The 22,411-nt window shown below is 56.9% G+C and overlaps 2 protein-coding genes across 3 annotated transcripts in view; one reads left to right on the top strand and one right to left on the bottom strand.

The window, feature by feature from the left end:
* Tppp (tubulin polymerization promoting protein) overlaps positions 1-10,828 on the top strand; it is a 49,977-nt gene extending 39,149 nt beyond the window's left edge. For both annotated transcript variants that reach the window (XM_077109501.1, XM_077109502.1), the window contains exons 3-4: positions 5,727-5,880; positions 6,229-10,828. In XM_077109501.1, the coding sequence (XP_076965616.1) occupies positions 5,727-5,880; positions 6,229-6,423 (349 nt within the window). In that variant the 3' untranslated portion in view covers positions 6,424-10,828. The remainder of the gene's footprint in view (positions 1-5,726; positions 5,881-6,228) is intronic.
* Positions 10,829-14,539: 3,711 nt separating this feature from the next.
* Cep72 (centrosomal protein 72) overlaps positions 14,540-22,411 on the bottom strand; it is a 34,857-nt gene continuing 26,985 nt past the window's right edge. Inside the window, exons 9-12 of the mRNA XM_077109414.1 lie at positions 22,171-22,367; positions 20,798-20,924; positions 18,209-18,320; positions 14,540-15,217 (exon numbers count right to left, since the gene is read on the bottom strand). Coding sequence (XP_076965529.1) covers positions 15,052-15,217; positions 18,209-18,320; positions 20,798-20,924; positions 22,171-22,367 — 602 coding nt within the window. The 3' untranslated portion in view covers positions 14,540-15,051. The remainder of the gene's footprint in view (positions 15,218-18,208; positions 18,321-20,797; positions 20,925-22,170; positions 22,368-22,411) is intronic.

Consider the following 22,411-nt stretch of genomic DNA (forward strand, 5'->3'; position numbering starts at 1 on the left):
GGCCGGAGATGTGCTCAGGGGGCAGCTTCTAGGTGGCCAGGTCAGAGGTGGGAAGAAGTGGCCTTTCCAGGGGCACATTCAGTCCTTCTGTGGGAAACTGCCTCCCGTTGCTGCCCACGTGCCCACACACGGGCATGCAGCGTGGCCGCCTCCCAGGGGTGGACAGGGTGCTTGTGCTCCAGAGGCTGGGCATGGCGACCCCATGGGAAGGGACATGCGGCCTTCCTGCCCCTGGGCCATTCAGACTGAGGCTGGGCCCTCCTCCAAGGCACGTCCCACGCTGCCATAGACCCCAGGCTGCCCAGGGAACTCAGGGTGCCCCTGCCCGGAGGTCAAGGTCTGGGGATATGGCCAGATGCAGTCCAAGCCCAGAGAGTGCCAAGGTCCCGACCTGGCCCCAGGTGGCTGGGCGGTCAGTGCGCAGGGCCCGTGGGCACACTGTGTGCCTCCATAGCTGGTCCACCAGACAGGTGGCCAGGACAAGAGCCTGGCTAGGCCCAGGGCTCTGGCTCCCCATCTGCCTGAGGATCATGGGGTCTCCCTCAGGGCACTCCGACCCTGGGACTGTCCTTCCCAGGTGTAGCCTGGATTCTGCTGGGTCCCTGTGACCTGGGCCTACCAAGTCCCTATATCAGGCAGGTCCCCTCCCCTCCCAGGGTGCAGGACCGAGAGACCTAAACTCTCTCCCTGTCCTTGGGGAGAGGGAGCTGGCCTGGCAGGGTTGTGGGGGGACAGCAAGGCCAGGGGGAAGAGTGACCTGGGACAGGGGTTGGGGGTCTTGCAGAAAAGGCTGGAGAAGTGGGGTCAGGGGATGGCCAGGGTTCTCCTGGAAATCATGGGGTGCTGACGGGGTGTGTGTGCTGGGCACTTAGCAGTGGTGTCCACAGCCCCCCAGGGCAGCCGGGAGCCGTTACCTCCAGGCCGGGGGACCCCAGGAAGCACTTAGGTACGGCCAGGAAGTGCTGACTGTCAGGGCTTGGGAGAGAAAGTCCACTATTTCTGTTTTCAGGGCAGTTGCCATGGCTCCGCAGGCGTGGCGCCAGCTGGGGTATCTGCGGCCTTTGTTTGGGTCCCTGTCGCCATGGCAGCGCTTGTTTGTTTTGATGTTACTATGTGTTAAGTTTTAAACAAGTTTCTCTCAGCTCTCTGCCAAGCTTGATTGAAGACTACTGTTAACCTAGACGCCCTCCTGCACAGAGCTCCACCTGCCTGACTCTAAATGGTTAACGGAGACCTCAGGCAGGCCCAGGGTGGGGTCCATGGGCCCTGGGGCATGGACCCCAGGTCTGTGTGTGCCAGTGTGTGCCTGCGTGTGCCTGGGCAGGGTGCGTGGGAGCCACAGGGTCTGCTGCCACCTGCCTTGAACACCGTGCTGCCAGGTGGGGAGGCCGAGGGCCAGCGGGAGGCCGAGGGCCAGACTTGTTGACTGGGTGTGTGGCCTGCAGTCAGGGCTCACCACTTCCCACCAACACCCACGTGGGGGCTGTGTGATGGCCAGTTTGCCCTCTGTAGGACCAGTGCCCACTGTAGAGAGCAAGGTCGGGCCCCAAGGGCTTGCTGGCTGCCGCTAGTATGGGTAGCTGCCTGATGCCAACCATATGCCATGGCCAGTTGGACCTAAAGGACATCGTCTGAAGTCTGCAGACAGCTGGGCACAGGTCCCAGAAGCAGGCCCAGGCCCCAGGAGAGCCCCAGCCAGGTGTGTTGCAGGAGGGGCAGACGTTGGGTGCTCTCGGTATGCCCACACATCCTGGAAAGCCAGGAGACACCCAGCCCTGCTCACCTCTGCACCCACCCTGGGGCGCCCCTTCCTCAGGCTCTGCTTCCTGGGCCTGGGGAGCAGGCAGGGCTGACACAGCCACATGTCCCAAGGGGGGGTGAGCACAGGGCATGGGGCAAGACCCAGCATCTTGGTTCCAGGAGTGGAGCGTGGCCTCCCTTCCCATTGCTGAGCAGCCCTCTAGTGGCCACCTGTGGCAGTGCAGAGACCAGGTGGCTTCCCCAGTACTGTGGGGCGGGGGGCACTGGAAAAGTCATGTGCAGCATATTTGGCTAAGGGTCTGTGGGCTGGTGGTCCTGTGCCCTGGTGAGTCAAAGAGGAGGGAATGGGGCAATTCTGGTGACAAGTGTCCACTTACCTTGTAAACCAGCTGGACAGTGCATGCAGGCCATGTAAGGAATGGCCTTCCCCAGACACCCAGAATCGTCGTGTGTGCATCTCAGGCCCCCGAGGTCACGGGTCGGCGTGATGGAGGCAGCAGCTCCAGGCCTCCTGGTGGAGCGGGCCCCTGTGCCCAGGCCTGGTAAGAACCTTGAAGGCACCAGGCACAGGAACCAGGAGGCACTTTAAGGATGGCTTATTTCCTCTTCAGAGGGATGTAACAACATTTTGGACCCAGGCGACCCCTGGAGGCAGGTTGGTGATGGCTCACGGTCAGACCTCTGGAACTTGAGCAGCCCTAGTACAGCCCCGGCCCAGTGGCCGGGGGTCATAGTGGGACCTCAGCAGGGTCATGGCCTGACCTCTTGGCTGGTGGATGGTTTCACTGGTCAGCTGAGCCTGAGTGAGGTGCAGGAAGGCTCTGGTTTCCTAGATAAGGTGTGGAGTGCCCTCCCAGGCTGCTGACATCCAGGCCCTTCCAGATCCTGGGTGGGGGCATAGGTCACCTGGAGACCCTGGAGAGCTCTGATCCAGCTTCAGCTCCAGCCTCAGCCTCATCTTGGTGTGGATCTTGGGGCTGGGTCCTGGGGGAGGCAGGGGCAGTCAGTGGGCATGGTGGGGGGAGCCCTCGGCCAGTGCTTGGGCTGCCCCACAGTCTAGCAGAAGTGTGGGCAGCTCCCAAATCCTGTCCACCCAAGCCCTGAAGAAGCCCCAGGTAGGGTCCACCCCCAGCCCAGGGCCAGGGCCATGTCCTGGAGCTTCATGCCTGCATGACCAGCATTCTTGCTCTGACCCTCGCAAGTGCAGGGGCAGCTCTGCCCTTACCACAGCCCACTCTCTCCCGGTAGTGGCATCCGGCTGGTGAACCCCTCCTCAGAGGTCCCTTTGGGGATCCAAACTGTCACAGAGCCAGGGAGCCCAGGAGAGCCAGCAGCCTTCTCTGAACCCCCAAATTATCTCTGATCATTCATCCCTGTAGAGAGGGATCCCCTCACAAAGGTGCCTGTGGAAGGGGCTGGGGGCTTTGCATAAGCCCAGAGCTGGAGGGTGGGCCCTGGAGGTGCAGGCCTCTGAGCTCAGTATTGGCCCCAGCGAGGTTCCTGCAGCCCCTGCCAGGCCCCCCGTCAGCCTGGGACACACAGGCAGGCGACTGAAGCGCTGTGTGTGAGCAGAGGCCACGTCCCGCTGGGCTGGCTTTGGAGCAGGGCTCCGACTGAGAGGCCAGGGCAGGGGAGCCCGAGCTCTGGGGAGACCCGCAGTCCCAGGGCTCTACAAACCAGGCTCACTGTGTCCAGATAGCCCTGGAGTGACAGGCATTGTGTTCCTAGCCTCACTGGGGACTGCTGTGGGCAGAAGTGCTGGGTCCCCTGGGGACAGCTCTGTGAGCTTGGGGGCCGAGACTGGGGCTCCCTCTCCCAGCAGCGCTGTGGGGCTCCTGGTGCGGCAGAGCAGGCATCCAGCCCATCTGAATGTGGCCTCTGATGGGGGCCCCCAACCCCCCGTGACTCGTGCTGGTGGCGCCTGGTGCGGTGGCCACCCGCAGAGGGCTGTGTGCCTCAGTGGTAGGTCACCAGGCTGGCCGTAGGCCTGGCATTCACATGTCCCCCCCAGCAGGGCAGTGAGCAGGAGACAAGAGTGGCTTTGACAGCCCAGGACAAACAGGCCCCCAGGGCCCAGGGAGGACAGCAAGGCCGTCAGACCCAGGCACTGGGTGGCAGGGCCCAGCAGCCCAGGGCGGCTGGTTCAGCAGTATCACAGGGGACAGCTGGCACGTGCCAGCTGGGAGCTTCTGGGGGCTACAGCCTCCCCACACTACACCTCTGAGCCCCTTTCCCCAGCAGATAGTTCTGGAATGTGTTGGGGCACAGTCCCGTTGTGGGGTCTCAGTGGTCCTCCCTGGAGGATCTGGGGGCTCCCGTGGGACCTCTCCCCCTCAAGTTCAGCTCTTTTCTTGACCTCAGGTGTCTGATCCAGATGTCCCAGGTTTTCAGGGAAGAGTGTGCACGCTCCAGGCTCTGGAAGACACGGGTTCTGTGGGGAGCCACGTGGAGGCGTCTCCATGTCCAGCTCCTCAGCCTGGCCACTTGGGGTCCAGTGTCCCTGTGGGCATCACTCATTTGATGTCCACATGCCACAATGTATTTGCAAGTCCAGTGTGGAAGGACATTTGGGTTTTTAGGTTTGAGTGATTGTGACTGAAACTGTGATAGCATTCACATGGGGCTAGGTGAGGGCCAATCCTCATCTCTCGGGGGCCAGAACCTAGGGATGGGGCTGTGGGACCCATGGTGCTCACCTATGCAGCCCCCCCAGACCCCAGTGCTGTACCTGGTACTTCCTGCAGGCAGGCCCCTGCACACGGGGCTGCAGAGTCACCTGTGCATCTGTGCAGTCCCCGGCTTTCCCTGTGGAGGGCAGAGGGCAACATCTCCTGGCTTGATAGACATCTGTGTCTCTGGGGCGGTTTGATATTTGGATACATTGCCCATTTTTGGACACTGATTTCTTTTTCATACTGTTGAGTGTTAAGAGATCTCTGCATGTTCAGGTGTGAGTCCTTTGTTGAGTTTGTGTTTTGAAAACATTTTCTCCCAGTCTCTGGCTGCCTTTCCTTAATGGTGTCTTTCAAAGAGGTCGACTTTTAGACTTTGGCTCAAGTGCGGCCCACTCGTTTCATTAATGCAGCGTGTGCAGTTATTTCTGGGAAACCTGTACGGACTCACGCATCCTCCCCCCAGTGTGCTGAGTTTCAGGGCTCTGGGATGTGTCTGAGTGGACACATGTGGGGCCAGGTGTGGATCGGAGGGATCTGGTATGTGCAGGCGTTGCCGTCCTCCTGGCTGGCCTCATCCCCGTGGCCAGTCCTGGGGGACTGTGCACTCAGTTCTCCGACTTGGTTCTCATTTTTTAAACCATTCTGACTGTGCTAGGTCCCCTCTCACCCTTGCCAGTGTTCACTGTCAGTTGTCTCTGGGCCCTGGACATTTGGGGCTTGTAAGTGGGCAGCCACAGTTGCTTGGCCCCTCCAGGCGGCCTGTTTCTGGCTGGTGCACTAGTTTTCCCCAGTGCTGCGCAGGGTCCTGTGCAGACCTGAGCCTCATCCAGAGTTCAGACATTGAAAAACTCACTAATTTGGATTAGTTGGGACAAATCCTGTCAAAGTTGAAAAATGTTTTTAAAGTAAAATTCTAAGGTAAAGAAAACTTGGGAACATTTTCAAGTTGCCTGGATGACCTCCTGAGGTTGGACGTGGTGAAGTTGTGGGATATGTTTGGGCACACTGTGTCTGGACACATCATGGCTCTGGCCGTTCTAACCTAGAGCCACCAGCTGGCTGACTGTACCCCATGAGGGCAGGGGAAACAGGGGACCCAGGGAAGGGCCTGGGTGCAGGTGTGGGCGGGGGAGGCGACTCCACCGGCCACCACAGTGTTGCCGGGCTCCTTCTGGGCGGCTGGCTGCTGGTGGCAGTGTGTAGTGCTTGCACGGCGTGGGGACGCACGCTGGCTGGGCGGGGCCGTCTTGGGGATGTCTGCTCCCCTGTTTATGGGGCCCGCATCCACAGAGGGAAGTCCTGCCGGACCATCACCTTCGAGCAGTTCCAGGAGGCGCTGGAGGAGCTGGCCAAGAAGCGATTCAAGGACAAGAGCAGCGAGGAGGCGGTCCGCGAGGTGCACCGGCTCATCGAGGGCCGTGCGCCCGTCATCTCAGGGGTCACGGTGAGCAGGGCTGGGTCTGGCTGGGCAGGGCCTGGAGGGGCGGGGCCTGGAGGGGCGGGGTCTGGCTGGGCAGGGCCTGGAGGGGCGGGGCCTGGAGGGGCGGGGCCCGGGTTCCCACAGCCCCTGTTCTGGGGTGGCCACTGGTTGCAGTTAGAGGCGTGCAACCCTCGAGCATCGGGCAGTTTGAAGGACTGCCAGATCCGAAACCCCCCACCCAGGACTGAGCTGGCGCAGGGGAGGTGGATGTGTCCAGACCTCGGCCCCGCTGAGTCACCGGCCAGTGGCTGTCCTCAACTGCCTCCTTGCTTAGCTCGCATTAACGCTCTTCTCCCCACTTTCCCTCTGCAGAAAGCCGTGTCCTCGCCCACTGTGTCGCGGCTCACGGACACGACCAAGTTTACGGGCTCCCACAAGGAGCGCTTCGACCCATCGGGCAAGGGCAAGGGCAAGGCTGGCCGCGTGGACCTGGTGGATGAGTCAGGCTACGTGCCTGGCTATAAGCACGCAGGCACCTATGACCAGAAGGTGCAGGGGGGCAAGTAGCTGCACGACACCCTGGACGCTGGGGCGCATGAGGCGCGTGCCCGACTGGCACCCCGTTCCACTTCATCACATTCCTTTGCACACTGGGCAGGACTCGTGGACCTTGGCCTTGCCTGCTGGGAAGGGGACACCCAGGCTACCTCCTGCCCGGCAACACCTCTCAGACCCAGGTTTGGGTCCTGATTCACTGACCCTTCCTAACACAGTTGTCTCGTCCAGAACTGGGAAGTGGATGGTCCTTTTCCAGTTGTCTCCCAGGACTGTGCCACACTGGATACCTGCTGCCCGGAAAGGGGCATTTTGGGAGCTGTTAGGTGTGGGGACAAGTGGGGCAGACCCTGTCAGAGGCCCTACCGACCTTCTGACACCTTCTAGGAGCTCTTAGGCAGTAGGAGTTAACAAACTAACCAACAGCACAAATAAAACTGCTACCCAGCAGGAGGCAGGCAGTGTCCGAGGCGCCCCACGTGCAGGGGCCACAGCCCTTCATGCTTTCCTGAGCAGGGCGTGTGGCAGGCCACACATGAGTGCCTGTGGACAGGTCTGTGCTGAGGGCAGTGGGGTGAGAGGCAGGCCAAGGAGCCACAGCAGAACCTTGGGCTGCCCAGGGAGTGGCCTGGGAGTGAAGTGGGCAGTGCCTCCCCTTTGCTGTCCTAGCAGTGATGAGCAATGGTGACCGCTCAGGGGGCTCAGCTCGCCCTGCTGTGTCACCAGCCAGACTGGGACATGTGGGTGCAGAGCCCACGCAGTGGCCTCGGTGCGAGGGCCTCTCTGGCTTCCTGCGTGGCTGTGCTGGCTCTGCCCGGCTTTGCTTGCAGCCTCCCTCAGTGAGGGTCTACGCAGCGGCTCAGCTCCCCGTCCTCCCGACACCCCACAGTGCAGGACACCAAGCCTCAGAGCCAGGGAGATGCCAGGCCAGTGGCATTTGCTGAGGTTTCTTTTTCTGCTGTGGGCAGCTGAGTGCACAGGGCCAGTGCAGAGCTGGCCCGGGACCCTGTCCACCCACACCACAGGCTGCCATGTGCAGCCCCTCCTCAGTATTGTGTAGGCACAGGGACTGAGCGTCCTGTGCCATACTGAGGCTAAGAGGCGTGTGCCACGACTGTCACCAGGGCCCACAGCAACCCGCAGGGCTGTAGTCCTGGGAAGAGCCCATGGCAGCCTGGGGAAATGCTTCCAAGAACCTGCTTGTTCTTGGCCACTGACTGTCCGGATGGCTGTTCAGGTGGACTCTCAGCCCAGCCCACAGCACAGGCAGACAGTAAGGCCCTCTTCCCACCATGGCAGGTGGACATGCCACCCACCACTCCTGAGCCTGAAGAGTGCCCAGTCACAGCTGCAGCCCCGTGGAGGCCAGACCCCAGCCCCTGAGCAGAGCAGAGACCTCGGGTCCCAGCTGACAGTCCCTGAGTGCTGAAGGCTCCCCGAGTGCCCACACTGATGGCCTCCATGAGGATGGGGTGGCCCCAGCAGACAGCATCCTTCTGAGGTCCTGCGAGACCAGGTGCCTGGCACGGGTGACAAGGGGAACTGGGTCTGAGGCTTTGGGACTCCCTGTGGGTGCCATCTTGCTGGTCTGGGGAGAAGCTGCCAGGTGCCCAACCCCAGCCCAGCATTCCAGACTTCAAGCTGGTCTTTTGGTGAATAGATTAGAGGCCAGAACACCGTGGGAAGTGTCGGACACCAGCTCCGTGCAAAGTGTTAAATCATCTCCACTATCCCCACAGCCCTGTGTTCAAACTAGCAGCAGGATTCATCAGCGGTCTCCCCAGGCCGCAAGTCCCAGGGCCACGGGACACCCACCCCCTCCTGGCTCTTGCCCTCTCCAGCATCCCTGGTTCCCAGGGGCCCCCGTGGCTGGCCGTCTCTTGGTCTGAGGCTGCTCTTCTCCCTTTCTTCTGCCTGTGAAGCTTAGTTCCCATCATCATGGCCAAGCTGAGCAACAGTCCCTACAGGCACGTGCCCCGGGCCAGGGTAGAGGGATGGGGCAGGGGGGCACCCAAGGGGTCCTGTACCACATTATCAGGTGTGGATGCTCCCTGGGACCCCACACTCTGTGTGGAGCACCAGGACACTGTCTGCTGGTCAGTGGGTCACTGTCGGACAAGAACGACTCCGACCAAGTCGTGGGCTGGCCTGCTGCAGGAACACAGGAAACTGGATCCACGCAGAAGCAGCAATCTCAGTGCCATCCTCAGGGGACCCCAATCCCTCGTAACTGGGTACCCTGCCCATGCAGCCAACACCTCACGATATCACTGCCCACAACTGGACAGAAAAGCGCAGACTGGCAGGGCCACATGTCCCAGGCTGCAGAGTGTCAGCCCCAGCCAGCTCTGGCTCCTGAAGGTGCGCCCCTTGCCAGACCAAGTCCTCTCACTTCTCATGAGAACTGGAGAATGCGTTCCTGGTCACCATAACAAACCCTTGGGTTTCACTGAAGAAAAGCCTTGGTGGCCCTCCACACCCTGGCCTGGGACGCCCTCGGGCTTGTGGCAGGAAAGCCCAACGCGCTAGGCTGTCCCATCACATGGTACTCGTGGCACCTGGCCCACAGCACTGCGTCAGACGAGTGGTTCCCATGTTTGTCCCCAACAGGTTCCAAGGGCTTCCTCAGACACACGTGGGTAAGGACCATATCCTCCTCTGGTCAGTTTCAAACTGTAGCTTTGAAACACACCCTCCCTTCCCAGCTGTGTCCCTAGCAAGGAAAGGGCAGTAAAGACCAACCCAGGACACTTCGGGTCATCACACTCTAGAACTGGGCTCTGGACGCCGTGAGCTGTGGGCAGGCCCTGCCTCTGTCACATGGTTTCTCGATGCCAAGTAGCTCCTGCTAACCACAGCTCACGGGGCGAACGCATCTGTGAGTAAAAGAAACTGCACAGCATGCAACCCAAGACACAGGGACACGCTGTCAGGAGCTGATGCCCGGGAGACATGGACAGGTTCTCTCAGGTGACATTCTGTCGGGAGGTAACATCCAGGAGACAGGGATGAGTTATAAGGAGACACTGGTGACAAGTCAGGTTCTGTCAGGTGACACCCAAGAGAGAGGGGCAGGTTGTCGAGGTGGACGGAGCTGACGGTGTGTCACCCTCAGGGAAGGAGGCGGTAGGAGAGTGGTGGGGAACCCTGACCCTAGCAGAGGCTTATTTACTTCTGTTCACTGCTTTAGGATAAGCACCTAGTAAGTGGTCTGTAAGGGTCGTAGTGGTTAGCTCTACCAAAATCAAAGTTCAAGTGATGTTTAAAAATATTATAGCAAAAGATATATATTTATACTGGAGTATTTTTACACCTTTGATATCCTTGGTCTTATGTTTGAGGGCAGACGACAATGACAGCAGATGCAGGGACGTTTTGAAAAGGCACCTTAGTGGTTCAATCTGCATGATTCCTGCCACCCCCTACCTGTTTGTCACCCCTCCAGGGTCTGAGTGGCTGGCAGCTTGGGGCAGGCGCTGGGCAGCCTGGGTGGCTGCAGCTGCTCCCACGGCCACACGGTGCACTCAGTACTGGCCACAGCTGCTCTGGCAGCGTGGCAGGACTGGAGGAGTGTGGCTGGAGGGTGCCAGGGCTTGGACTCCTATAGCATTTACACCTGTCCCTTTACGGGGAAGCTTGTCTGCCTGTTGGCTACTTCGTCCCACAGGGCACACTCAAGCCCGCTGCTCCTCTGCCCTGCAGCGCCTGCCACATGAGGACAACCTGTTGTCACCTGCTCAGTACACAAAGGGTGACAACTCAGCTCTACTGTGAAGTTATCGATAGGCCAGATGTCCATAAACACTGTACTGCTTACCCTCCCTCCACTGGCTGACCACTGAGGAGTCGGCAAGCTCTGTGTTTCAGGGCATGACCTGTCCCTGGAACGGGATGGGAGTCGGGCGGGACAGGCCTTCTTGTGTTAACCATCCCTCTTCCTTTAGACCTCTTAACAACTAAACCAAGCCAAACGACAAAGGAAACTTGCACAACCTAAAAGAAACTTGAAAGGGATAATATACTACTAGTTTGTACTAAGTTTTTTCAAGAAATGGAAACAAATTTATGTATATATATGCAATATATTTTTACACGATTTTATTAACGTTGAGGAGAACCGAGCGTATCACTTTATCAGTGTGATGGGTAATGTTGGTGTCTGGGTGTTCCGACTCAGAAAGGCTCTTCTGCTGATGTCTAAATCACACTCACCAGGAAGGTCTCTGGGGTCCCGAGGCCCTGCTGTCCCTCCCACAGAGCGCAAGGCACCATGTCACCTGTTGGACTTGCTTTCGTGGCCTGGCCTGTAAATTTTTAGTGAAACAGCTCCTGTCTGTCTGCACATTTCTCCTGTGTGTGTGCTGTCGTAGCATCGTGTGTCATTGGTAAAGTGATGAATAAAGGTGTTACAACATGGGTCTCCTGCCTTCCTCAGAGTGCACACTGCCTGCGCTAGCGTCACCTCCTGGCAAAGTGGGCTGACATTCTAACCTAACATCCACCACAGGGAACACCCCAGAAGAGACTGCAGAGGGGCAGGAGGATCCTCTGCGCGGCATGCACAGCACACAGGCCCTGGGTTATCGTTACCCAAGGAAGCCTTTTGCTTCCTGGCTGGGGCTGACCACGCAAGGGCAGGTGAACAGCCAGCTGTCTATCACCACCAACCACCCAGCTACCTCCAAACTGGGCATGACATCATCAGCAGGATGCCACAGAACCCAAGCCGACCTGGAACACTAGCCCAACAAAACAGCTTCCAAAGAGGATAAAGGCATTTTTAGTTAACAAAAGAGATTTTGCCACCTTTAGACACAAAGGAAATTCCAAAGCAGAAAGAGTCACCCAAGCAATATCTGGGATGTGAAGGGAGCAGAACAAAGAGAATAAACAGGCCAGTAATTCAAATTTCAGTGACCATACGAAGACTTCCTGTGAAACTAAACATGTCCAGCAAATACCTGGGGAGCCCGGGTGGGAGGCGACAGGGTGCTGAGGTGAGCAGGCACACAGCCTAGAGTCAGCAGGCTTCCACCAGGGGCCAGGAGGCAGAGGGCCAGGCACAGCCTGCTTGGCAGCTGCTGGGACGTGGCACAGCAGCTGGACCTCTCCTCCCCACCCCCCTCACCTTGTGTGGCAAGGTCTTGCTTGAACAAGGGGATATCCCCACATCTGCCACCGTGACACAACTTCAAAGGCTGAAGCCACTGAAATGCCATTGAAAATATAAATGTTATGCCTGGAGATCAAGAGCATGAGGCCGATTCCTAGACCACCAAGGAGCAGCACTCAAGGGCAGCAGGAGCCTGCACAGCCCTCCGACTGGGGGTAGCTGCCTGCCCTGCTGGAAACCCGCAGCGGCTGACAGGTGCATCAGTTCTCACTCACACAAGCCCACCTGGGGTCAGTGAGAGATCTCTTCAACAAGAATGTTCTCCCTGTCCTTGTGATGTGGCTACCAAGGTCCCCCAGGACAAGGCAGCTGTCAAAAACGGCCCACAGCCTCTTCTCTGCTCAGCTCTTAACAAGACACACCCCAGTTCTCAAAGACTGCTGCGAGTCACGTGGCTGGACTCTCTGTGAAAACACTTAAGTGCCTCATTAGTCCAGATTGTCCCCCCACACAACATTCCAGGCCCAAGTGACTTCACTGGCTAGTGCCACCAAGTGTCATGGATGGAATGATTATAGTTGTGAACAGACTCTGGAACACAGAGAAGGGACGCACAGCCGACTCATGATAGTGTACTTATGCAAATCCCAACAGGAACAGATATCTTAGGACATCCTAAGACCCTGTCACCTCTGAAGCCAGTGATTACCCAGCACTTACTGTATGTTAGGTCCTGTCCTAGAACTTAATCATGTCACCCACTGAAGAAATCAGGGCTCAGTAAAATTGTGAAATGCAAAAGGTCAGAAGTAGACAGACCTGATGGAAGGGAAAGGTGGAGGCCGGTGGCAAGGCAGATGCGGAGGTCTTCAGCACCGGGGTGGAAGTGCCTGGACCCAGCTGGGAACGACAGAAGTGGGTCCTTAGCCACCCCAGCCTGTGCAGAAGTCCACTCTAGGTGAAAGGCACCCCTGGACCCAAGTCCACTCTGCAGACTCCTTTGGAAGGGAGCTGTGGGCACTCATGCTGGGGCCCAGGAACAGCACAGGGACTTCTCACCGACTCCACTCCAGCACCGAAGGTGCCGGCCGCCTCCTCCCCCCGCAGGCAGGCACTCCGCAGCCCACAGGCTCAGGAACACACCCCCTGCAGCACTGCAGCAAGGGCCCTCCCTGGTCTTGGGGTCAGGCCATTCGCCTGAGCCGCTGGCAGGACTGGGGAAAGTGCTACTGGCTTATCATGGTGCACCCTGCAAAGGCGGAGGTGAAGAGGGGCGCAGGGCCAGGCAAGTGGGAAGGTGCAGGGCTCCACGCACTCTCTGTGCCACCCTTGGGAACCTCCACGTGCTCAGCTCCGCAGAAGTCCCCAGGCCTGTTCCTTCAGGTTTCTGTGGAAGCTGCGCTAGGCGGGCATGACTGACTACGTGGCTGATGGGTCCTCCTCCCTCCCTGGGGCTGTGGGGAGGCTGAAACCCTCGGACCTACTGTGCTCTTTCCTGAACTGGCCCATTCTGAAGCTACCGAGGGGCAGACAGCAGTCAACACATCAGCACCCAAAAGACCCTTGAGAGATCTAAGAGCTTTAGAAGCTGGATGTCAGGAAGCTGGGCAGAGACTGGATGTGTATTTCACAATATCACAATGACTATGAAAAATGGTTTTTTACAATTAGATCCAAAATGCTGATAATTGGGCTGATAATTGAACCATATCAAAGTCTGAAATTCCTCTTAAGAAGCGCTATTAAAAAAATGAAAAGCAGCAGCCAATTATGAGTGCAACCCACAAAGCACCAAGCTCAGGATATAGGCTAAGCGTTCCTCAACCACGGTGCCTGGACCACAGTATTTCAGATTTGGAATATTTGCATAGATGTTACTGGCTAAGTATCCCTACTCCAAAAATCCAACTTTTTTTCATGCAGTGCTGGGGATGAGCCCAGGGCACCACACATGCCAGGTGTACACTAATCACGGAGGCATATCTGGACCCTGATAGACTGAAAAGTTTTCAGATTTTGGAGGACTCTGGATTTTTCAATCAGAGAAGCTCAGCCTATAACTAAGTCTTGCAAATAAACAGGAAACAGACTATCCAACAGAAAACAGGGAAAGGACTTGAACAGTCACTGCAGAAAAAGAAATCCAGATGACCCGTATACCCAGAAAAAGGCCAATCAAACCCCGGGAAGTGCACAGTATGCCTTCTAGAGATGGTCTTGCGGGCTGCTGGTGGTTCACTTTGTGAACAGTTTGCATTACCTGGTGAGCTGTCCTGGGCACGGTCAAGGAGTTAAGGGAACAGAAACACAGTGGGAAACAAAACCTTAAGAACAAATGGCATCTAAAAGCTAAAATACACACAATCGTGATGATAAAAACTAACTGCCCAGGCCTAAGCTGGATTAAGCATGAAGAAGAAGAGCTCAGCAACTTGCAACCGACCAGCAGAACGACCCTAAGTGAAGCACTGAGGCAGAGGGTGGAGAAGACAAAGGTGCTCCAGGACGTGGCAGCTAGAGACCAGGGCAGGGGCAGGAAAGGTGAAGTTTCCCAAGAACCCCCAACAAGAGGAACATGCTGGCACGGTGGTCATTCTCTACAGGCTTAAAATGGACTAGTGCTAACATCTTCTGAGACTTCCAGGACCCCACCCCATGCAAAAACTAGTCTGGCATGACATTTTCCAGCAAGTCCAGACACTGATGCTGATGGACCCAGCCATGACAGGTGTCAGGAAGGGCACCTGAGGCTCACTCCCACCTCTGCCCACTCACACCACGCCACACCCAGCCAACACAGAGCACCTTCGTCTGCCTGCTCTTTCTTGCTAAAGCAAACATAGTTTTAAAAAAGTCACTTTGTTTTACCAAAGCAAGGATTACTTTATGAAGTAAGCCTCCAAACTAAAAACCTATTTTTATGTCCTGATATGATATAATTTTCAGAAATACATTGCAAGCAAAAGTCAGGTCTTGAGTAGATGTTTTTACTATGACATGTTAGTATCATAAAACAATATTTTTAAGTATTTCTCACATCTTACAAGTATTACTCTTAGTAAGTCTTGGAATTTATTCTTTCCCACTCCCTCTCCATGGTATGTAGTCTGTTTTCACCAAAGAATTCAATGAGAAACTCATTTGTAATTTATAAAGAGCCACTTAAAACTTAACTTTTCAGAACAATATGAGTTCTATGAGGAAGGCTTGTCACGCAAAAGGTTACCATTTTAATTATTATACATAGATATCTCTTATGTTAGGAAGAAAAACTGCATTTACTTCATCTTAGGATATTTGATGCAAACATGGTTTTTGTCTCCTAACATGCGAAGGCCTAGGATTCATCCTATCATTTTAGGACATTTTAGAAAGCTGAACTATAAACCCTGAATACCTTTCAAGAATCATAAGGTAATTACAAACAGAAGAGACAGATCTCACCAGCAAATGAAGGTAGAGAAAGACAAAGGTGCAGACCATGAGGCTGTGACAGACAGTGGAAGAAATCACGGCTCTGGGCAGCATCAGCAGGACTGGCGGCCACCAAGACTGGTGCTGCGGGGTGGGAACAGGGCCGTGGTCTTCTTGAGCTCCTGGAAGCTCCAGTGCATCTGTTCCACCTCAGCCCTGTGCTGTGCCCGCACCCGGCCCAACTCTTGCAGCAGGTGCTCGTTGGTGCTGACCAGGGAGCTGCAGGACAACAGGGAGAGGCCTGCTAAGCTCCTCAAACGCAGGGCCTGCTGCCACCCTCCCAGCAGCACTGTCCTTCCCGCCACTGCCTGGCCCACAGCCCATCCCTTGGCCTTTTCTGAGTCAGGTTCTCTCTCTTCCCAGCAATACCCAGGTCCACCACCTGATCATGGCTTGGTCATCTCCCACTTCCCACTGGCCACTGTCCATCTGTTCTACCCTTCCAGATCAGAATGAGCTGTGCCCACTTCACCCCTGGCTCAGCCAACTGGCAGATGAATGGCTCTGTCAACATGTGCCATGTGTGGGTCTTTGACAAGACTACAAGACCCTGTATGGCCAGCAGAATAACGTCCTAGCTCTACCAAGGACCCAGACTCCACTGCTCCAACCCCAGTCAGCGTGTTGATTCTGACAGGCGACAAGGTGATGGAAACCCCGTTACCACACTTCCCGGGAGAGGGCTCTTCACCTCCAAGCTGCTGTGGTGACGTCTGCTGTTCACCACAAAGAGGGTACCCCACTGACCAATCCACTGAGCAGGCCCTGGACAGCCAGCATAAGCCCGAGGCAAAGCCCATCCCTCTGCATTTAGATGCTCTACACCTGCCCTGCCCACAACTGAGCTGTGGACCCTGAGCTATGGTCCCTGAGGCATGGACCCTGAGCTGTGGACCTCGAGACATGGACCCTGAGCTGTGGACCTCGAGACATGGACCCTGAGCTGTGGACCTCGAGACATGGACCCTGAGCTGTGGACCTCGAGACATGGACCCTGAGGCATGGACCCTGAGCTGTGGACCTCGAGACATGGACCCTGAGCTGTGGACCTCGAGACATGGACCCTGAGCTGTGGACCTCGAGACATGGACCCTGAGCTGTGGACCTCGAGACATGGACCCTGAGCTGTGGACCTCGAGACATGGACCCTGAGCTGTGGACCTCGAGACATGGACCCTGAGCTGTGGACCCTGAGCTGTGGACCCTGAGCTGTGGACCCTGAGGCATGGACCCTGAGCTGTGGACCTCGAGACATGGACCCTGAGCTGTGGACCTCGAGACACGGACCCTGAGCTGTGGACCTCGAGACATGGACCCTGAGCTGTGGACCTCGAGACATGGACCCTGAGGCATGGACCCTGAGCTGTGGACCTCGAGACATGGACCCTGAGGCATGGACCCTGAACTGTGGACCTCGAGACATGGACCCTGAGGCATGGACCCTGAACTGTGGACCTCGAGACATGGACCCTGAGCTGTGGACCTCGAGACATGGACCCTGAGCTGTGGACCTCGAGACATGGACCCTGAGGCATGGACCCTGAGCTATGGACCTCGAGACATGGACCCTGAGGCATGGACCCTGAGCTGTGGACCTCGAGACATGGACCCTGAGCTATGGACCTCGAGACATGGACCCTGAGCTATGGACCTCGAGACATGGACCCTGAGGCATGGACCCTGAGCTGTGGACCCTAAGGCATGGACGCTGAGGTGTGGACCCTGAGGCATGGACCCTGAGCTGTGGACCCTGAGGCATGGACCCTGAGCTGTGGACCCTAAGGCATGGACGCTGAGGCGTGGACCCTGAGGCATGGGCTCTGATTCTGACAGCTTGTCGCGAGTCAGAATCAACACGCTGACTGGGGTTGGCGGAGTGGCAGTCTGGGTCCTTGGTAGAGCTAGGACGTTATTCTGCTGGCCATACAGGGTCTTGTAGTCTTGTCAAAGACCCACACATGGCACATGTTAAGGGAGCCATTCACCGGCTCGTCCCCATGACCTGCTGAGGACAGCCTGTCGGGTTCCAGGACAGGACCAGCCTTGCTGGCTGCCCTGCCCTACTATGGCACACAGTCTCAGGGCCCACAGCTCAGGGCCCACAGCTCAGGGTCCACACCTCAGTGTCCACACCTCAGTGTCCACAGCTCAGGGCCCACAGCTCAGGGTCCACACCACAGTGTCCACACCTCAGTGTCCACAGCTCAGGGCCCACAGCTCAGGGCCCACAGCTCAGGGCCCACAGCTCAGTGTCCACAGCTCAGGGCCCACAGCTCAGGGCCCACACCACAGTGTCCACAGTCTCAGGGCCCACAGCTCAGGGCCCACAGCTCAGGGTCCACACCACAGTGTCCACACCTCAGTGTCCACAGCTCAGGGCCCACAGCTCAGGGCCCACAGCTCAGTGTCCACACCTCAGTGCCCACAGCTCAGGGCCCACAGCTCAGTGTCCACGCCTCAGAGTCCATGCCTCAAGGTACACAGCTCAGGGCACACACCTCAGGGCCTACAGCTCAGGGTCCACACCACAGTGTCCATGCCTCAGGGTCCACTCCTCAGAGTCTACACCTCAGGGTCCACACTTCAGTACACACACCTCAGTGTCCACACCTCAGGATCCACGCCTCAGGGTCCACGCCTCAGGGCCTACAGCTCAGTGTCCACGCCTCAAGGTCCACACCTCAGGGTCCACAGCTCAGGTTCTACACTTCGGTGTCCACGCCTCAGGGTCCATAGCTCAGGGCCCACAGCTTAGGGCACACACCCCAGGGCCTACAGCTCAGGGTCCACAGCTCAGGGTCCATGCCTCAGGGTCCACAGCTTGTGCCCACAGCTCAGGGCCCATGCTTCAGGGTCCATACCTCGGGGTCCACGCCTCGGGGCCCACACCTCAGCCACGTCTGGGGACATCACTTCAGCTCACAGCTCACGGCTCACACGTGAGGCTACAGCTTCCTGGGTCACACCTCAGGTCCACAGCTCTTAGCCACCACCACGCCTCGGGAACCACCTCTCACAGCCTGCAGACGCAGGAAGGCCTCACTCTTCATCAAGACAGGGATGCTACAGGAGGTCTAAGTGGTTCCCGTGGGTCCTGGGCATCCAATAGAGACACGCTGCCTCCGTGCCTCTCTGCCTGGCTCCCCCTCAGCTCCCCCCAGGGCTCCTGGGCTCCCCCCTCAGCTCCCCCCAGGGCTCCTGGGCAGGCACCTGTGGCTCTCCTGCAGCATCTGGGTGAGCTCCTGGATCTTGTCGTAGTGCTCCAAGTGCTGCTTCAGCTCCACCACCTCACCAGAAAGCCGCTTCATACTCGCCTGGAGTCCTGACCAGGAAGGGGCAGCCGCGTTTGGTGAGATGACTCACACCCGGAACACCAGTGCACACTGGCTCTGGGCCTCCAGGCAGGGGCAGACATGGAGGCTCTGCCTCTCCCTCCCCTCGGTGGGCTTGCAGCTGGGGGTCAGCCCTGCACACACCCCTGAAGAGCCACGTCCTCACGCAGAGGACGTGCAATGTCCCTTTCGCTGGATCAGCCTGCTGGTGGACGTCCCTCCCACAGGAAGGAAGCTGTGCCCTGAGGGGAGTCTGTGCCTTGGGAAGGGGCATGGGAAAGCTGGCGAGGCCCACGGGCCACGGCTCTAATTCCACAGCCATCAGTGACAGAGATGAGGCAGCTTCCATCCACACAGCTCTGTCTCTGTTTCCAACTCAAGAGGGAAAGAAACACAGGGTTTTTGACTCCCCAGGTCCAAACTCAGGGAACAGGCAGATGCACACACTACCACGAAGCACAACCAGAGACCCAGAGAGGAAGCAATGGCGGAGGTCGGCTAGGATGCCGGCAGCACTCACTTCTCACCAGCAAGCTCAAGGCAGCAGGGACGTGTCCACAGGTGCCAGATCTCATAGGCCACCCAGAATCCGTGCACTCACATTTCTACTCAAGGGCCTGAGTAGAGGACAGGGGTAGCATGGTTTCAGGATCCCCAGACACCAAAGTCACTAGAGAAAACACCTGAACCCAGCAAACAAGAAACGAAGGTGTCTTTAAAATCTCACATGCCAGAATTGGGGCAAGCCCCATGTAGGAGCTGGGGCTTGTCTGTCAGGGAAGCACAGGTCAGCAGTCGGGCATCTGACTGACAGGTGGGAGTGTCCTCAAGTGTCCGTGCTGTCCTGGGCAATGAGGGAACCACGGCAGATGCAGGGGAGGCCCCACCTTCCTAATGAGGGAGAGACCAGGGGTCCCATGCAGTCTGGAGGGCTGATCAGCGCGGTCCCTTCTAGAAGAGTGCCCACGCTGCCAGAACTCGCTGCGCCAAGGCAAGTCGGAGCAGGAACGCCAGAGAGAAGGCTGAGGAGCAGACAGGCCTGAAAGTCCTCAAAGGAGGCTGCCGTATATTTATCCACGAAGTCAGAAAAGCTGCCCTGGCCCTGCCTCCAGGGATCCAGGAGAACAAATTTCATGTGAAATCAACAACAGAAAAGTACTGCCGTCAAGTCCCATGGCCAGTGCAAGAGTGTCCCCACAGACACCAACAGTCAGACCACAGGGCAGGTCAAACCACCAGGCACCATTTCAAGACCAGCACAAAAGAAGAAATGTAAGAAATAACAGACAACCCAAGTCATAGCCAGAAAAGGTCAGGAAATTCAGAACAGAATCGGCAAGAGCAGAGTCACATGGAAATGAAGGCCAAACCCAAAGGAACCAAGTGCAAGCCAACCAGGCCAACGCTTAGAAACAGAAGTAAAAAGAGGAAAAATTTAAATCTGCAAAAGGAAAAAGAAAGGAAGAACTCTCATCATTCAAGGTAAAACCCCAACACAAGCAGGAACAAAAGGTCTGAGCGGACGCCTCGCCCAAAAAGTTAAGCCCTCTCCAGGCAGCTCAGACACTCCCAGTCGGAAGGCGCTTGGAACCTCCCACCAGGCACCCTCCTCTTCCTGGACTTGTCAGCAACAGGCAAAGAATCTAATGTTTTCTGTGAGGACAGAGCTGACTTCTGAGAAGAGGAGACAGAGCCCTCGATATCCTGCCTCAGGCTGCACAGGTCACAGCTCAGGGCCGGGTAGGAAGGTGCCAGCCAGGAATGGCCACCTCCTACCTCCAAGGAGGGCTTCTCCTGAGAAGAGGAAAGTCCATGAAATGCAAACCCCCGACAGGTTACCATAGAAACAGACACCACCACCAACACTTCTTTCTACAACCCAGATGTCTGAACTTGAAATAGCCGATGTACTTTTCCTAAAGGGCAACACAGAATCACAGAGAGAGAGGAGAGGGAAGGGAACATTACTGGACCTGGAGAAGACAATGATCTGCTCTGAAGGCAGCAATGCAGCCAGAGCCCAAGACACCCCGGGGAGGGCCAACAGATCCCTCATCAGAGAGGTCGCAGAGTAAGTCAACAAGACCATGAGCAGCTTTCTGCTCTGGCTTTCTTATTGTCTCTGACATCGCTCAGCCTCACTGGTCGTGCACAGATTTGTTTGTATCCTGTGTTTGGATTTAGGGAGTCAAACGCCCTATCAGATGCCCACCACTGACCTCTGCTTCCCCCACAGTCAAGCCCCCAGGTGCTATGTGGGGCTTGCCCCTCACTGCTACCTTGCGCTCCAGGGAACACAGTCAAGGCCACCCACACCATGGCCAGTGGGGCAGGGGCTCCCATTCCACTCAGAGAGAGCACTTTCTGCTTCCAAATTCTGGCAGAAATGACTCAGAATGAAATCTACTCATGCACATTTAGAGAACCAAACCAAAAAGCAGTGTCAGCAAAAACCCTGCAAACTCACCAGAGATCTGCAAATTCAGTGCAGCTGAAGCATCTGCACTCTTTACTTCTTTTTTCATGCTGGATAAGAGAGATTTCAAGCTACTATTCTCCTCCAAAGACTTGTCCAAATGTTGTCTCAAGGTATCCTAAGGGAACAGAAGAGACATGTAAGTCAAACTCCTCACACAGCGCCCAGGGTGTTTTCTCACCTGGGGGCCTGCAAGGATAGCAATCTGCACAGTGACACCAGGGGCTGCCTGTGTGGTTTTGCTATTTTCTTTTTTTCTCAAGGGGCTGGGGCTGTAGCTCAGTGGCAGAGTGCTTACCTTGCATGTGTGAGGCACTGGGTTCAATCTTTTTTTCTCAAAAAAGAAGCTTTGTGTGGGATTTCTCATGTAAGCGCTCGTAAAATAGACATGATTTGCCAGGTAGTTCCACATCTTTGTCCCAGAATTCTGTGGTTTCCACCATTTTACAAAGGGCGACTGAGGCAGTGGACAGGTCAGGCAGCTGCTGTAATGGCCCCATGGCCCCCAGGCAAGCACACTGTAGGTTTGTCTCCCCCTGTGGGCCCTGGGCCCACATTAGCAGGGGACTTCCCTAAGCACTGCCCATGTTGCAAGGACTCAACAGCCTGAACGGGCCCATGGAGGACAGCTGTGAGGGAGCCTGGGAGTGGACCTGACTCACCAGGCCTTCAGATGATGGGCAGCTCAGCCAGCGTGGCTCACCTGCAGAGGCTGCATGCTAAACCCAGGGGCTCACCAAGGGTGATGCACGCCACAGAGCTCACTCAGAGGGTCAGTGGTTGCCCTGTGGGCCTGGCTGGTAGCTCTGCAGCCTGCACCCTCCACCCTGAGACAAGCAAACACCCCAGTACTCTCAAACACACCGGGACCCACACAGGGTTAGCTCAGCCCTGTGTGTAGCTCAAGGGCCAAGCTTGTGGCTCTAGCTGCTCTTAGGCGCCACCTGGTGGTGAAGGGTTCCTGACACTCACCCTGGGCCATCTATTTCCTGGCTGGGGTGGCAGGACAGGCCACAGAATCACCCAGTAACTGGTATCTCAGTCATCAGGGACAGAAGACTCCCCTTGAAGCCTGGATTTGACCCCTCGTCCCCATATCCCACCAGACCCTCTAAGAAGAGACAGCAGCTGGTAGGCAGAACAGGGACAGCCAGAGAGCCTGCCATTGCCAATTCACCGTTTCCATGGGGTCTGGGCCTGAAACAGTCAGGTAGAGCCCCTGAAAGAGAAGCAATCACTGGGAAAGGAAGGACTTTGTGGCGCTGGAGGAGCAGGACGGGAGACAAGGGACTGCTGCTGGGGCTGTGAACAAGCTCCACCTTCCTGTCCCAGGAACAAAGGAAACGGCTCAGGGCACCACTCACCATCTCTCTGCGTGTGTTGCTGAGCTCCGACGTCACCTCGTTCAGCGTTGTGGTGTACTGCTGCTGGTGCTCAGCCAGGCGGTTTTGTAGGGATTTATTTTCAAGGGCCAGGTAGCTAATTTCTTCATTCCCAAGTTCTGAACTCTCCTGAGCTGCTGCAAACTCTTGAACAGATGACAAAATGTGCCGTGCCTGAGCTGGAGTGAAAAGGAATTCCGTTACAGTGTTCACAGCTACAGCG

The sequence above is a fragment of the Callospermophilus lateralis genome, chromosome 5, assembly GCF_048772815.1.
Source record: "Callospermophilus lateralis isolate mCalLat2 chromosome 5, mCalLat2.hap1, whole genome shotgun sequence".
Taxonomy (NCBI): domain Eukaryota; kingdom Metazoa; phylum Chordata; class Mammalia; order Rodentia; family Sciuridae; genus Callospermophilus; species Callospermophilus lateralis.